Here is a 14,881-nt window from a genome sequence, read left to right on the forward strand (position 1 = left end):
GAAATTTTGCGAAACCAATGTATAAGCTGCGGCTAGTTGGGAAATTACGGAAATTACATTTATGTAGAAAATTAGTCTGGATGTGTTGTGTTCATATTTGTTGATAGAGTGTGGCACTGGAACGACATGCAGGCCTCTTTGGATCAAGTGTCAATATGTGTCGACTGATAAGTTTCAGGCTACTAACAGTCCATCACTCAAGACAACAGGCCTGGCACCACAGCATGTCTCTCAGAAAGGTTCGGGGATGGAAATTGATCTGCAGTCGTGTGGGATGGTATTAAGTTGCCTCACCTGTCAAGTGATGGTATTGAGGAGTGAGGCATTCTAAGGGCTAGTTTCCTGGACATAGATTAAGTGTAGTCCTAGATTAAATGAGAATTTCAGTGAAGATCTCAACTCAAAAAGAGCTTTCAGTCTAGAACTGGCTTAATCCCACGGTACCTTTCCCATTACTGCTGTAGACACTCTAAAGCACATAGTTCTTCACTGAAGCCATCTAGGGCTGTCTGTCTCCACCAGAGATGTAAGTACAACTGGAAGAGCAGGTCAGCTGAGACCCACATCCCAGACATCAGCTCACCTGATGCCCACCTGCCCGAGTGAGGCCTGAACTCTGAGTTGCTCCTGGGGGACTATCTCTACTACTGGTCTCTGGACGTAGTTTTGGATAAAAGCATTAGCTAAATTAATTTTAAAAGAAAATGCTCATGAATATTCTCTCTCCCTTCCTCTCCACTAACAGCTAGTACTACAGAAGTCTACACCATTTTGATCTGTGGCATTTTCTTGGGTCTGGCCATCTCACGCATTAACAATGCTGCCTTTGAAGCCGTCATAGTGACCAACACCATTTCTCAGAAGGAGAAGATGAAGCACTGTCCGAAAATGCCACTCATAACCCACCTGAAACTTTCCAGCGTTATGCTACCGTCTGCAGGCTTCTCACAAATGAGATTTTAGCAGGTCATTTCGGACAAAATTTTGAATTTGTTTTCTGAATATCATGATTTTAATACAATGAAATGGTGAACAAGCTATCTGTTGAAACATGGAAATCACTCCAGCAGTGCGGCTATTTAATGAGGCACAAACGTAACAGTGGTGAATGAATGTGAATTTGGAGAGGGCTAAGCTTCCACAAGGGGCCAGTGTGACTGCAGGTTTTCACTCCAGTCAAGCAGAAGCAGACTTAGGCCCAGTCCACACGTACCAAACCGATCTAAGTAACGTGTTGAGATGGATCCGTTTGGACGCAAATATTCTTGATATGGTTCCAGGGAAGACGGAGGAAAAAAAGATCGGTTTGGTACGTGTGGACTAGGCCTAAAGGTTTTCTCTTAAAAGCCAATCAAATATCTGCTGAGACTAATTTAGTAAGGAAAAATGACAGCTCATGGAGAAATGCTCAGTTGCTATCGTTTCTTGCACAAGCATGCTTGCAGTGACCATGATTGGAAAATGAATGGCCATGCATTACAAACTTGTAGTGGTCCAGTCATACTGAGAACATGTCTGTCTTCCATCATACTAAGTTTGGGTAGGCTAATAATTTTTAAGATATTATTACCCAAACATGGCCCTTCAAGATAAGGCATTTCTGTGAGTATAAAAATTATAACAAATCAAGGATAAAAAAATGTATGAAAACAGGAATGTAGCAAAAATATTCCACAGGTCTCTGTCAAGTAACGGATTTTGTGTCATTCTTTTCAGATATGCCAACACCCACAGCCAACTGTAAATGTGTGTGTGGATTAGTTATGACAGAGTGTGTGAATTAGTTAAGACAAATGTGTGTGGAATAGTTATGACAATGAATGTCATCCTAAGCAAGCCACAGAGTACCTGGAAAGAACAAACCCTGTTTTATCGGTTTTCAACTTTAAATGTCCCATCAACAATTAGTGGGAATATGAACAGATCCTAACTTTACGTGATAGGCTGCTGTCTAGTTACGTAGGCCTATATAATTTATTTTAGTTGACTTATTGTTAAGTTTAGTTTGTGATGATCTGCAAGTGATTATTTCAAACAGTGGTGAGTGATAGGCTATTGTGTTATAACCATTTATGTCTTTATGGAGTGGGGGATACTTACATCATAAGTATATTCTGATGACCGCCTAGTACTGTACAGGGAACTAGAGGTATGAACTTTATATAGTATAACATTTGAGGATCTCTTCTAGTAGAGTAGAGAGCCATTTCACACAATATAAGCCTATATAGGCCCATTTACCATTTGCTCATTATTAAAGGTGTTAAAGTTAAAGTTAAAGTAAACACTACACACATTCAAATAAAAAAAAGTAAAAAAAAAAAAAAAAAAATTCCGGTTACTCATTGCAATTGTGTTGATAAATGTTCTTCATTGGGGCCATCCTTAAAAATATTTTTGTTTGCAGTAACAGCCAAAAAAAAATAAAAATGGGTCGGTAGGTAGGTCAATATATTTTTTTTTCAAGATTCAAAGTAAAAAAAAAAGTTCAATTTTGGTCATGGTGATTACGTAGGAATGAATTTACACAAATGTGCATATCGTGACGTAACTGACTGGGTCTTCAACCCGTGCCTTCAGGCGCACCATTGCAAACATCATTCTGATGCAGGTTATATAGTCCAGCCTTTCTCAAACTTCTTTGACCTGAGGCCCGGTCATGGCAGACTTTTGGGTCATAGGGCTCATCTACATGTACCCAGAAAGAAGGCTACAATAGCTCTTGGCCACGTTATATTGAAATTTGACTATACAATACTCAATGCTATACAGTATATTATACAGTCTTTGCTCTGTTTCTAAGGAAGTTCCAAAAAACAACGTCGTTCTATTAAGTTTCGTTAAATAAATAAATAGCCTTCCAACAGGTTGAAGCAGAGCTTTGATACCAACGTTATCGATTAGTTTCAGTTTCTCTCGCGCAGACGCGCATTGAATGAATGCTCATACCACCACTTAATTGTAGGGCTCCATGTTTAATGACATCGATAGCAGAAACGTTTGTTTTCTTTTTTCATCGATCCGCGGTTTCTTGATCACCTGCGCAGCAAATTATCAGATGAAGCATCGGGCCTAATTTCACTCCACGACTCCGCGAACCAGCAGTCTCCATGTTGCGGACCCATATTTCGAGAAATGCTGAATAGACCACAACCAATTTCAATACTCCGACACGGTCACCGCTAGACTAGGGGGAGAAGGGATGAGAAAAGATCTGGCCACAGTTCTTCCAGAACTTCGTGCCAAGTAAAAGCGTTATCAGTTTGTGTGAATGAAACGAAGCGTAGGCCATAGTGTGACATGCGTAAAACCAATGGTGTAGAGATGACGCCAAGTGAGCCACGCAAAGTGAGCCACGTTTGCATGTAGGCAATTTATATTCACAATACTTGGGCCTACTAAAAGAAATATTATTTTATTGCATTTGTATTGGTTGTTTAGAGTAAAAAAAACAATCGGTCGGTATTAACGCAAGTTTACAACCGGCAAGTCGGTCGGACTAAAAGGGGAAAAAAATAAATATTTGGGTCGGTTCTAAATTGACAGGGTCGGTCGGGTTACGGCAAACGAAAATATTTTTAAGGATGGCCTGGAAGTGTGTTCAGGCTTATTGTTGGAGATATAGGCTAGGCTTAGGTTCTATATAGCCTACAATTTGGAAATAGCTTAACAGGTCACTCCGATCATAATTGTTTTTATCGATTACTCGAGTCTAGTCTTAGATTCGAGAAGATGTATGTTGCCACCATCAGTGTCGGCTATTTTCATTTTCACTTACTCAGTTCACATCCTGCCCGCAACAGCCAAATGATTGGCCTGCGCTGTATGTATGTCTAGGAGTCTACTTCCTAGTGCGTCGATGTTCATTGTGCGTGTTTGCAGCGCTTTGCATGGAAAATTCACCGTCAGAGTTGAAGGTAACTTTTTAATTTGTCTTAAAGTAATATAAACACCTTTACGCAAAAACACAGCACACTGACAACGTTAACTTTACCATAACGTGCAAGCTGTAAAAACACCAGAGTTCATGCTTAGGCCTAATTTAATGGCAATCGTCATATAATCAGTAGAATTATGAAAGTATTTACCCTACATTTTATTTGAATAACCAGTGAACTCCTGCTGATTATAAAGATGCCATTTGATAGCAGCTTGTGCGTGCGTAAAGCAAGAGTCAAGCAAGCATATGAATGAACAAGATAAACATTCTTTAATTTAATCTTTGAAGTAAGGTAGGCTATCCGACCGAAGTAGGACGAGGTAGAGGCAGAACGGACATGGTAGATAACGTTGAATAGTTTGCAGGCTACAGTAGATTTCATTATCGCAAAACCCAAATCCGTTCTTTCTACGTTTGATTCTGCACTTGTTATCTTGCTAGAGTTAGATAATCACAAATTATTTAAGCACTGTCGCAATTTTGCAGTGAATAAAAATGCTTTTGGTTTGAGTCATATATAGAAATTTGTGAAATTATTATTTTTCATTTTTTCATTGTGTATGAGTGTTTTCATCCTGGATGCTTTGGCTCTTGGCTTATCATATTCTCATTACTTCCGTTGGAATATCTCACAAACTTGCAGTTTACTCCACAAACAACAGGTGTTTGGAGTATTGTATAAATGTATAATAAATAAAGACTGAAATATCCCATGTATCCCAAGTATTCAGACCCTTTGTTATTAATTGAGCTCTGGTGCATCCTACTTCTTTCAATGGTCCTTGAGATGCTTCTACAACTTGATTGGAGTCCACATGTGCATAAATGAATTCATTGGACATTATTAGGAGAGGCACACATCTGTCTATGTAGGTCTCACAGACTCACAGTTCATGGTGTATGTCAGAAACCAAGCCATGAGGTCGAGAGAATTGTCCATAAACCTAAGAGACAGGATTGTGTCAAGACACAGATCTGGGGAAGGGTACAAGAACATTTCTGCAACATTGAAAGTGTCCAAGAGCAAGGTAGCCTCCATCATTCTCAACTGGAAAAGATTTGGAACAACCAACAGTCTTCCGCTCAGCCAAACTGAGTATTTGGGGACGAAGGGCTTTGGCCAGACAGGTAACCAAGAACCCAATGGTCACTATGAATGAGATCCAGAGTTCATTTGTGAAGATGAGAGAAGCGCACAGAAGGGCAACAAACATACCAAAATGTGGGAAACTTGAAAATGACAGATTTAATTCAAATTTTCTTGCTGGTCTGCTTTTGTTTGTTCTGTCCCAGTGTATTTTTTTTATAATAACTGACTTGGTTGTGTACCCATCCCTGCCTTTTCAGGAGTGCAGCGTCATCTACAGTCAGAGATGGGGCAGGATACTGTGAATGATGGTGATGCTGCCACCGACACGTATCCCGTGACAAGTTTCCATAGTTACCTGCACGGCGGTACAGCCAGCCTTGTATCCACTACCCTAACAACCATCGCAACATTCCCGCTATACAAGATTGTCTTCCGCCAACAGCTGCACAACACGCTTGTACGAGAGGCTGTGGCTCAACTCTATGGGGAGGGGTTGCGCAAGCTTTACCGTGGCGTTGCTCCTCCGCTTTTAGTCCGGACACTCCAAGGCACATTGTTATTCGGCATTCAGGACACCCTACAACGTCGTTCCTCTAACCTGGTCCCAGAGCACCTCCCCAGGCCACTGCTCCAGGCTGTGGCAGGTGTGGGTACTGGCGTGGTGGAAGCTCTGGTATTCACCCCGCTTGAACGTGTGCAGAACGTGCTTCAGAACGGCAAAAATGACCACCGCCTCCCAACCCAGTGGAGCGTCCTGGTGCGTTTGAGCTCTGAGCCCCTTGCCCTAGGGTTCTACCGAGCCCTGCTGCCCATTGTTGCCCGCAATGCCCTGGGCAGCGGCATCTACTTTGGTCTGAAAAACCCAGTGAGAGATGCCTTGCACCAGCAGGGTCTCTCCCCCACGGCTTCCTCGTTCACCTCGGGTATGGTCAACTCCCTGATCATCAGCCTGCCACTTTACCCACTCTCGGTGCTGGTGGCCAACATGCAGGCTGGCGTGGGGCAAGAGGATGCCAGGGGCGGGCTGAAGAAGAGTGCCCGCAAGCTTTGGGCGGCTCGTCAGCGGAGCGTAGCGCTGCTGTACCGCGGAGGCTCACTGGTCATCCTGCGCTCTTGCGTCAGCTGGGGCATCACCACGGCCATCTACGACCGCCTGGAGAGAAGCTCGTCCGGCTGAGACAAAACCACACCTGGTGGGAGAGAAGCAGACCAGTGTACCTGTTGGAGGGGTAGACGCAGCCCAAGACACACCATCCATACTGTGGCACTGTGTGCATCCATCCACAGCATCCAAATGTGCATCCATCCACAGTGTTTTCTGTTATCATGGGAGTAAACCTTTAAAATAAATAGCCTTAAGAATAGATAATAAAAATATGTAAAAAGTACTAAATAAAAATGTATGTGGAAGGATGGAGAGTTCTGGTCACCTTAATGTTCCATCGCACCAGCTGACATCTGCAGTGTTTTTTGGTATTTGTGTGTATGTGCATTAATCTGAAAGTGCAACCAGACACAAACACTCTCTCACACACGCAGAAACACACACTCAACTATGCACATTACTTAACGACAAATGCAGGTGCACATTCACACACCCTGTAATAAAGACTAAAAACTGCCTCTACTCTGTCCCTCTACCCTTTGTTATTACATGAAAACAAACAATCAGGTTACAAACAATAATGTCCTACACTTTCATATCCTGTATTATGGTATTCTTTTCACAAAATGTATGTTAGAAATATAAATGCTTTTGTGGTTGAGTATCTGAAAATGCACATACAAACAGAAACTAACCTACACAAGCACATACACATTCACATCCTGTACTGTAGTATTCATCTCACAATGTGCATGTCACTCAAAACTCAACCAAAGGCCCCAGCAACACCATACATATATTCCAAATAATAAAATAGATAATTTCTTGGTAGTTTTGCTTTCCTCTGTCTATTTAAAGTCACTTAACTAACAATGATAGACCTTATTCACTATTAATGGCTAGCACATATACAGGTTCCTTAAAATAAAGTGTTATGATATGGCCATATTTTATTGTTAATATTATTGTATCCCATGTCAGTGCCAACGTATTTATTTATTTAATGGTGCATTGCAAGATCGTATGCAATGTCAATGATATATAATGTCAATATTTCAATATATGTCTATATAGACATATATGGTATTTATATTCAATCTTTTATTTATTCATTTCATATTTCATTTATTTATTTATTTCATATTTTATTAACAATGTCAAACTGGATTATTGCACACACGAGAGGATACATGGATACAAGGAAGTTTATTGTCACATGCATATAGTTACTGGAAGTAAGAAATGCAGTGAAATTATGTCTGGTGTCAGCTTATTTGTGCATTTATAGGGGGTAAAAAGTGCAGTAGAAGAGGGTTTTAGTAGATTAAGTGGCAAGGGCTGCATAAGAAAGGTGGGGGGAGGATTGGGATTGGGGGCACCAAGGAGCACCAAGAGCAACAGGGGCAAGGAAAACTCCCTTACCAAGGAAGAAACCTTGGGCAGATCCACGGCTCAAGGGGCTAACCCAACTGCCAGGGGTCTTGGTGTGTGTGTTGGGGGGATGACAAGGGAGATGGGATAGTGTGCTGTGTATGTGGGGGGAGAGGGCAGTGTGCAATATGTGTGTTGGAGAAGCTTCCTCATGAGACAATGTGCTGTGTGTATTGGGGGGCAGTGTGCTGTAAGTATGTTGGGGATGTGTGTTGGAGAAGCTTCCTGATGAAATAATGTGCTGTGTATGTAGGGGGGGCAGTGTACTGCAAGTATGGTGAAGGGACTTACTATTGCAAGCAGAGTACTGTATGTATGATGTATGTGAGTGATGACAGTGAAGATGTGTGTGTGGGCGGGAGGGGAGTGGAGCAGTGACTGTGTGTGTGTGTGTGTGTGTAGTGTGTGTGTGTGGGTAGGTGGGGGCAGTGTGCTGTAAGTATGTAGAGGATGTGTGTTGGAGAAGACAATGTGCTGTGTATGTAGGGAGGGGGGGGGCAGTGTGCAGCAAGTATGTAGAGGAGGCTTACTGTAGCAAGCAGTGTGCTGTATGTATGTGAGGTGATGACAGTGATGATGTAACTGTGTGTGTTTTTTTGTGTGTGTCTTGGGGATGGGGGTGGGGGGTGGCAGAAAGGCTAGGCAATCAAGGACATGGGTAGATAGATGGAGGAGAAATCCAAAATAATAAATAAAAAGTTCTATGGAGATGTGCAAAAGTTGGAGAAAGTCAGATATGTGTGTGTGTGTGTGTTTTGACGTGTGATGAAATAAGAAATTAAATAAAAGGTCTGTAGCATAGGGAGAGGTATGTAAAAGTGCTAAAAGTCATGTAGGTGTGTGTGTGTGTGTGTGTGTGTGTGTGTGTGGGGGGGGGGTCATGAGTGCTGAGGAGTGAATGAGTGCAAAGTCAGTATAGTGTGAGTTCAGAGTTTGGATGGCCTGGGGATAAAAACTTCTCCTGAGTCTCTCAGTTCTGGCTTTGTGACTACATAGGCGTCTTCTTGATTTCAGTGGTAGGAATAATCCATTGTTAGGATGAGAAGAGTCCTTTAGAATCTTTTGGGCTCTTAGGAGTACTCTTCTGGAATAGATATCTTGTAGAGCAGGGAGTTGAGTTCTTATAGTACGTTCAGCTGAGCGCACTACTCTCTGCAGAGTACTACAATCTCTAACTGTGGAGTTCCCATACCAGGTGATGATGCTACCAGTTAGAACACTCTCAACCGCTGAAGTGTAGAAGGCCTTCATGATGGATGTAGAAACTTTACATTTTTCCTTAGCTGACGAAGGAAGTAGAGTCGTTGTCTGGACTTCTTCAGAACATATTGAGTGTTAACAGTCCATGTTAAGTCTTCAGTAATGTGGACACCAAGGTATTTAAAACTTGTGACTCTCTCTACAGGTTGCCCGCTGATCATTAGTGGGGTGTAACTGTAGTTCTGCTGCTGCCTTCTGTAATCCACTACCATTTCCTTGGTTTTATTGACATTCAGTGTCAAGCTGTTAGATTGACACCACTGTGTCACCTCATCAACCTGATCCAAGTAGAGCTGTTCATTGTTGTTACTAATCAGGCCCAAGATCACTGTGTCATCTGCAAACTTGATGATGGAGGTATGACTACTGTTGGCTTTGCAGACATGTGTGTAGATGATGTACAGCAGTGGACTCAAAACATAGCCTTGGGGAGCACCAGTGCTGATGGTTAATGTGTCAGATGTCAGACCCCCCACTCTAACCACTTGTGAACGGTTGGTGAGAAAGTCAAATATCCAGTGACACAGGGTGGTGTTCAGTCCTAAGGCCTTCATCTTTGTGACCAAGGTGAGAGGTACTATCGTGTTCAATGCTGAACTAAAGTCAATGAACAGCATCCTCACATAACTCCCATTCCCCTCCTCCAGGTGAGTTAAGGTGGTGTGCATGAGGTTTGAGATGGCATCCTCTGTAGACCTGTTGGCTCTGTAAGCAAATTGGAGGGGGTCGAAGGAGGCAGGGAGGGATGAGCAGATAATGTTTTTAACAAGCCAAGTGCCAGCACAGCTAGCAGTTTGTCAATGAGGTGTTTTGCTTCGCCCTCAGTGGGTGTGCTTTGGAGACAGTTGTCCACGTAAAAACACCTTTCGACAGACATCCTCACATCTTCCTCTGTTTCCCTTTGTTATCCATGTGCCTCTGTAGTGCAAACGTGGCACAGCAGGGACTGCAGGTAGTTCCAAAAGGCAAGACTTGCCACTCGTAGATGGTAGGTGTGCAGTCAGTCTTCCCTTTTCGCCACACAAAGTGAAGTAGAGGCCTGTCCTCTGGAAGAAGACGCACCTGGTGGAACATACCGTTTATGTCCCCGCTGATACCGATGGCGTGCTCACGGAAACGGAGTAGCACTCCCAACAATGAGGGGCCCAGCGTCGGTCCAGGAAGCAGCATCTCATTGGGGGGGGCAGTGTGCTGTAAGTATGTTGGGGATGTGTGTTGGAGAAGCTTCCTGATGAAATAATGTGCTGTGTATGTAGGGGAGAGGGGGGGGCAGTGTACTGCAAGTATGTACAGGATGTGTGTTGGAGAAGACAATGTGCTGTGTATGTAGGGAGGGGGGGGGCAGTGTGCAGCAAGTATGTAGAGGAGGCTTACTGTAGCAAGCAGTGTGCTGTATGTATGTGAGGTGATGACAGTGATGATGTAAGTGTGTGTGTTTTTTGTGTGTGTCTTGGGGATGGGGGTGGGGTGGGGGGGGTGGCAGAAAGGCTAGGCAATCAAGGACATGGGTAGATAGATGGAGGAGAAATCCAAAATAATAAAAAGTTCTATGGAGATGTGCAAAAGTTGGAGAAAGTCAGATATGTGTGTTGTGGGTGTGCTTTTTGAGCACATTGAGCGACACACCCTTGTGCTGGAATGAGCAATTGAACACAATTCGATGCTTGCCATTGTGCTCAACCATGTGGTGGGGTATGAACCATGACTCCCTGTCTTGCTCAAGGTCCTCATCATGGAGCTTCACCACATAGCCTGCATCAACCAGCTTCTGGACTTTAGCGTTGTATATTTGAGCCCTCTCAGGAGTCTTAGCCATCCGCCTTTCTGTACTTCGGAGCTGAGGCATCACCACATCAACCTTGGCTTGAAGACTAGGCATGTTCTTTCTTCTCAACAGCGGTGTGGCATAGCGGAGAACTCCTGCAATGTCCACCCGCACGGTCTTGCTCTCCAGGAGCTTAATTGCATCCTGGTCCTCTCTTGATCGTGTGACCAGCTTGGCATTGTGTGGTGGCAGCACATCTAGCTGCCATAGCTTCTCCACGTTCCTCTATAATTCAGCTGTGAGGGGATCCATTGACATCCACAGTATGGGTGTAACGGTTCATGTATTCGTATTGAACCAAAACAGTACGGGCGTCACGGTTCGGTGCATAAATTTACACGGAGAATACACGGTATAAAAATACATAAAACTGGTGTGCGGATTACAGTTTTTTCTGAATGCTTAAACACATTTTTTGTAACTATGGCTTTTTTTGCAAAACTCTACACACAAATGGCAAAACCACTCACTGAGTTCGCAAAACTAAAAGCACAAACACTGCTTTGCACTCAGTTTGCAATTTTGTAACACACACTTTGCACAACTGTAGGCAATAATGGCTATTATTTACACTATTTTGCCAACTCTCTGGCACACTTTCTCATGTGAAAACTGTTTTAGATAATTAGTTCACTTTGCAATCAGCCTAAGCACTATAAATAAGCCACAGGTAATGTACAATGGGTACGATGGAGTGAGCAGGAAGAGTGAGAAGAGAAAAAAACAGACAAAAAAACAGTCTACATGTGGGGATATTGTCATGTCAGGCCTGGATACGTCATTCCAGAATATATTTTTCCCGGTGCCTTGGACTAGGACATTGCATGTGATGTAGACAGAATTTTGAGAGAGACGACCCGATGTAGACTGATTTGTTATGTCTCAGTGAAATGCTATTTTGTGTTTTGACTTGGAAAAACACACTTGTGTTTGTTTTGATGTGTGTAAATTAACACTAGTACTTGAAGTTGGGATCCCTGTATGTTTACAGAACTATGACAAAAGTATGACCTCAAACTGACATAGTCTACCTTGTGCACAGAGAAAGCAAAAAGCCAGATGTGTTTTTATTCATACCATCAGTGTGTTGTTGGCACATTGTGTGCTTACTATTGTGATGGCTTGTGTTTACTGTTAGATACGAAAACACCATTTTTACGAAGGTGTGAAGAGTTAAGCAAGGTGTGTTAGCTTTTGCAAGAGAACTACAATGTTTTGCTGATTGGGTGAGAGGTTTTGCCATTTGTGTGTAGAGTTTTGCAAAAAAAGCCATAGTTACAAAAAATGTGCTTAAGCAATCAGAAAAAACTGTAATTAATGTCATGCGCAATTACTGTTAAGTAGCCTACCGTACGAGAGTTACGGGAGTTCTTTAGCGACACCTAACGCTAATCTGTAGCCTCGCCTTAGCTCTGAAGCTCTGATTGGCGCCTATGTTTTTTTTTTGTCAGGTAGTCGGTGGAGTCAGTCAGTCAGAGATAGCAGCACTAAGGTGGCGACCCACAAGAGTTAGAGGATCCGCTGGTCTCTTTAAGATCGCAAGTTTGAGAACTTCAGTTACAGTTACAGGTGAGCGAGAGAGTGGTGGATAAGATGAAACTGTGTGTCAGCGTTGTTCAGCAGTTGTTGGGTATGTGAGTGGAAATATAACATGGTACACATATTCAAAGCCAACACCCAGATGATAGGCTAACGTTACCAATCACTGAAACGAGAAAAAAAACTTCCCCTGCGCTTCACAAGCCTTTGGATACACATACAAATAGGGCCAAAACATGGCTTAAATTAAATGATTTCGTAATGACAGAAAGCTATGTAAATCGCTTGGTAATTACCTTTATGTTGGGGTAACTTGTAACTTCTCACATGAGGAGCTGGTAGTGTTAAGTGCATGGACAGTAACAGAAAGTGTCAACGCTAACCTGGCTAATAAACAAACCATGCAAAGTCACGTGACTTCTAGTTGTAGTCTGTTTATGAAATGAAAGGAGCAATTTCGTTTTTTAAAAGAAGGCAAAATAGTGTGATATTTTCACAGTTAGTAGGCTAGATTATTACTGTACACACACTGAAAAATACTGAGGCAAATTGTAGACCCTTCCATATTCAACTAAACACGGATGTTGAATGTCTTGCTTAAGTGGATTTTTAAAAATCATTATTCTATTCTATCTAATTTGCACTTTCAGAAATCAGAGATGCTGTAGGCCTATTTTCAGTTTTATAGCTGATTGTCTTATTTTGTTTACAAGTTACACGAGTCTGGGTACTTATTGTACTGTTTAGCCTACATCTTACACACTTCAGGCTGTTGCAGATAGCTCAGGGAAGAGACTGTATGACACTAGGTGGTACAGCCTGAGACATGCACAAAAAAAAAAAAAAAATGCTTTCTGCATTTTTGTTTTGCTTTTCCCTCCATTGTACCGAACTCGTACCGAACCGTGACTTCTGTGTACCGTTACACCCCTAATCCACAGGCACTGCTGTGGTTGTAGCCTTTGTTCCAGGACTCTTGCAGGACCTTGCAGTACCCAACCCAGCCTGGTTTTGACAGCTGCTGGCCCTCCTGGAGGTCCAAGCCTCACAGGCTCGATCGGCATTATGAGGTGTGGATGATCTGCACCGATTAGCAGTAGAGGACTAGCATGGTCAAATGAGGGAATTGGAACATGCTGCAAATGTTTCTTCCTCAAAGTCTCTGTTGGGTAAGAGTGTTCTGCCAGTCCAAAGGCCTTGGCTGTGAAGGCTTGCTTTATCCGAAAGCGTCTCTTGGGCCATGCTGCTGACGAAATGGTGAAGGATACGCACGATCCATGGATGGTCTGAATATCCTGCCTTATAGTCCTCAAAGACAGATCTTCTGGACTACCCTGCAGTCCAAACTTCCCTGCAGCTGCTGAGAGAAGGATGGTTCGCTCAGAACCATCCTCAAGGACTGCATATGTGTCTACCGTGCGGTCACCATGATGCAGCAGTACCCGGATGACCTTCAGCAGAACTCTTTGGCTGTCTCTGGGTTGATCCAGATACAGCGTCTCTGTTGCGGAGCTGACTTCAGCAACAACTTTCTTTGGTAGCCTTTGGTTCACCTCATGCAATACCTGGAGGTGAATATTCTGGCAAATGCCACATGGTTTCTTCATCCACTGGATTCTCGGTTCAGTGGACAGACTCTGGAATCTTGAACACTTACTCAGAAAATGCTCATCGCTGTCACAGTAAGGACAGTATGGCTTGAATTTGCCCTTCCTCTTAGGCTCTGTTAGTGACTTGGGGCTTGACTCTGCTGCTGTATCAGTGGAAGATTCCTTCCCACTATGTAGAATGGTAGCTGACTTACTTGATCTGGATTGCTTCCTTGATCTGTCTTCTGAGATGGTTGATCCTTTTCACCCTTGCTGCCGAACACCCCCTCTGGGTCCTGACATCAGACTTCGTGCTGAAGCCACTCTGAAAGGTCGGCAAGGGTGTTGATGTTGCCAGGTCTATAGCCGACCTGACGCCTGAAGGTTGCCCTAAGTTCTGCAGGTAGTTTGCTGAGTAGGCGGGACACGTGCGATCCACATTGGAGTTCAGCTTCACCATCGGGACCCAGAGTCTTTAGCATGCCCAACAGAGCACTGATTTGGAGTGCAAACCTTTCAAAGGAGGCAAAAACTCCACGGCACACATCGGGAGCATCCATGACTGCAGCTATCTTACTCAGGGCAAGCTGATGGGGTTTCCCATATTTCTCGTTCAAGGCGGCCACAGTATGGCTGTAGGGAGTGGGTGAGTGGAGATAAGAATCTGCCACTAAGGCTTCTTCAAGCAGCAAGTGATCTACCAAGATCTGGTACTTGAAAAGCTTAGTACTGGAAACAGGCAGAAGGTTCTCTAGTGCTAGTTTAAGCCGTGCAAATTCACTTGGGTCTTTATGGATGAAACCTGGGATTGTTGGCTTTGGTCCCTTATAGGTACTTTATTTAGCCTGCACCCCCGGTGGAAGCTGCTGCCGACGAAGCTCTGGTGGATTGGCTGCCACACGCCTTCATTGCCAAAGTGTGGGGCCTGCTCCTGGATAACCACAGTTCACATTTATCAGTGGATGGGCTAAATGTAGCCAAGGACAATGGAATCGTAATGTTGTCCACTTCAGGCCATTTGGAGTGGGCGTCCACGACCACCATGAACATATGACCTTGGAAAGGACCAGGGGAAAAAATCGACATGAATACTCTGCCATGG

The 14,881-nt window shown here is 43.5% G+C and overlaps 1 protein-coding gene across 1 annotated transcript; it reads left to right on the top strand.

Annotated features, from left to right (window-relative positions):
* The first annotated feature begins 3,877 nt into the window (after positions 1 to 3,877).
* LOC125286696 (solute carrier family 25 member 53-like) lies at positions 3,878 to 6,465 on the top strand. The gene is made up of 2 exons (XM_048231928.1): positions 3,878 to 3,917; positions 5,288 to 6,465. Exon 2 carries the CDS (start codon positions 5,314 to 5,316, stop codon positions 6,205 to 6,207), a length of 894 nt encoding a protein of 297 aa, XP_048087885.1. The 5' UTR covers positions 3,878 to 3,917; positions 5,288 to 5,313; the 3' UTR covers positions 6,208 to 6,465.
* Positions 6,466 to 14,881: the final 8,416 nt, after the last annotated feature.

The sequence above is a fragment of the Alosa alosa genome, chromosome 21 (genome assembly GCF_017589495.1).
Source record: "Alosa alosa isolate M-15738 ecotype Scorff River chromosome 21, AALO_Geno_1.1, whole genome shotgun sequence".
Lineage (NCBI taxonomy): Eukaryota > Metazoa > Chordata > Actinopteri > Clupeiformes > Clupeidae > Alosa > Alosa alosa.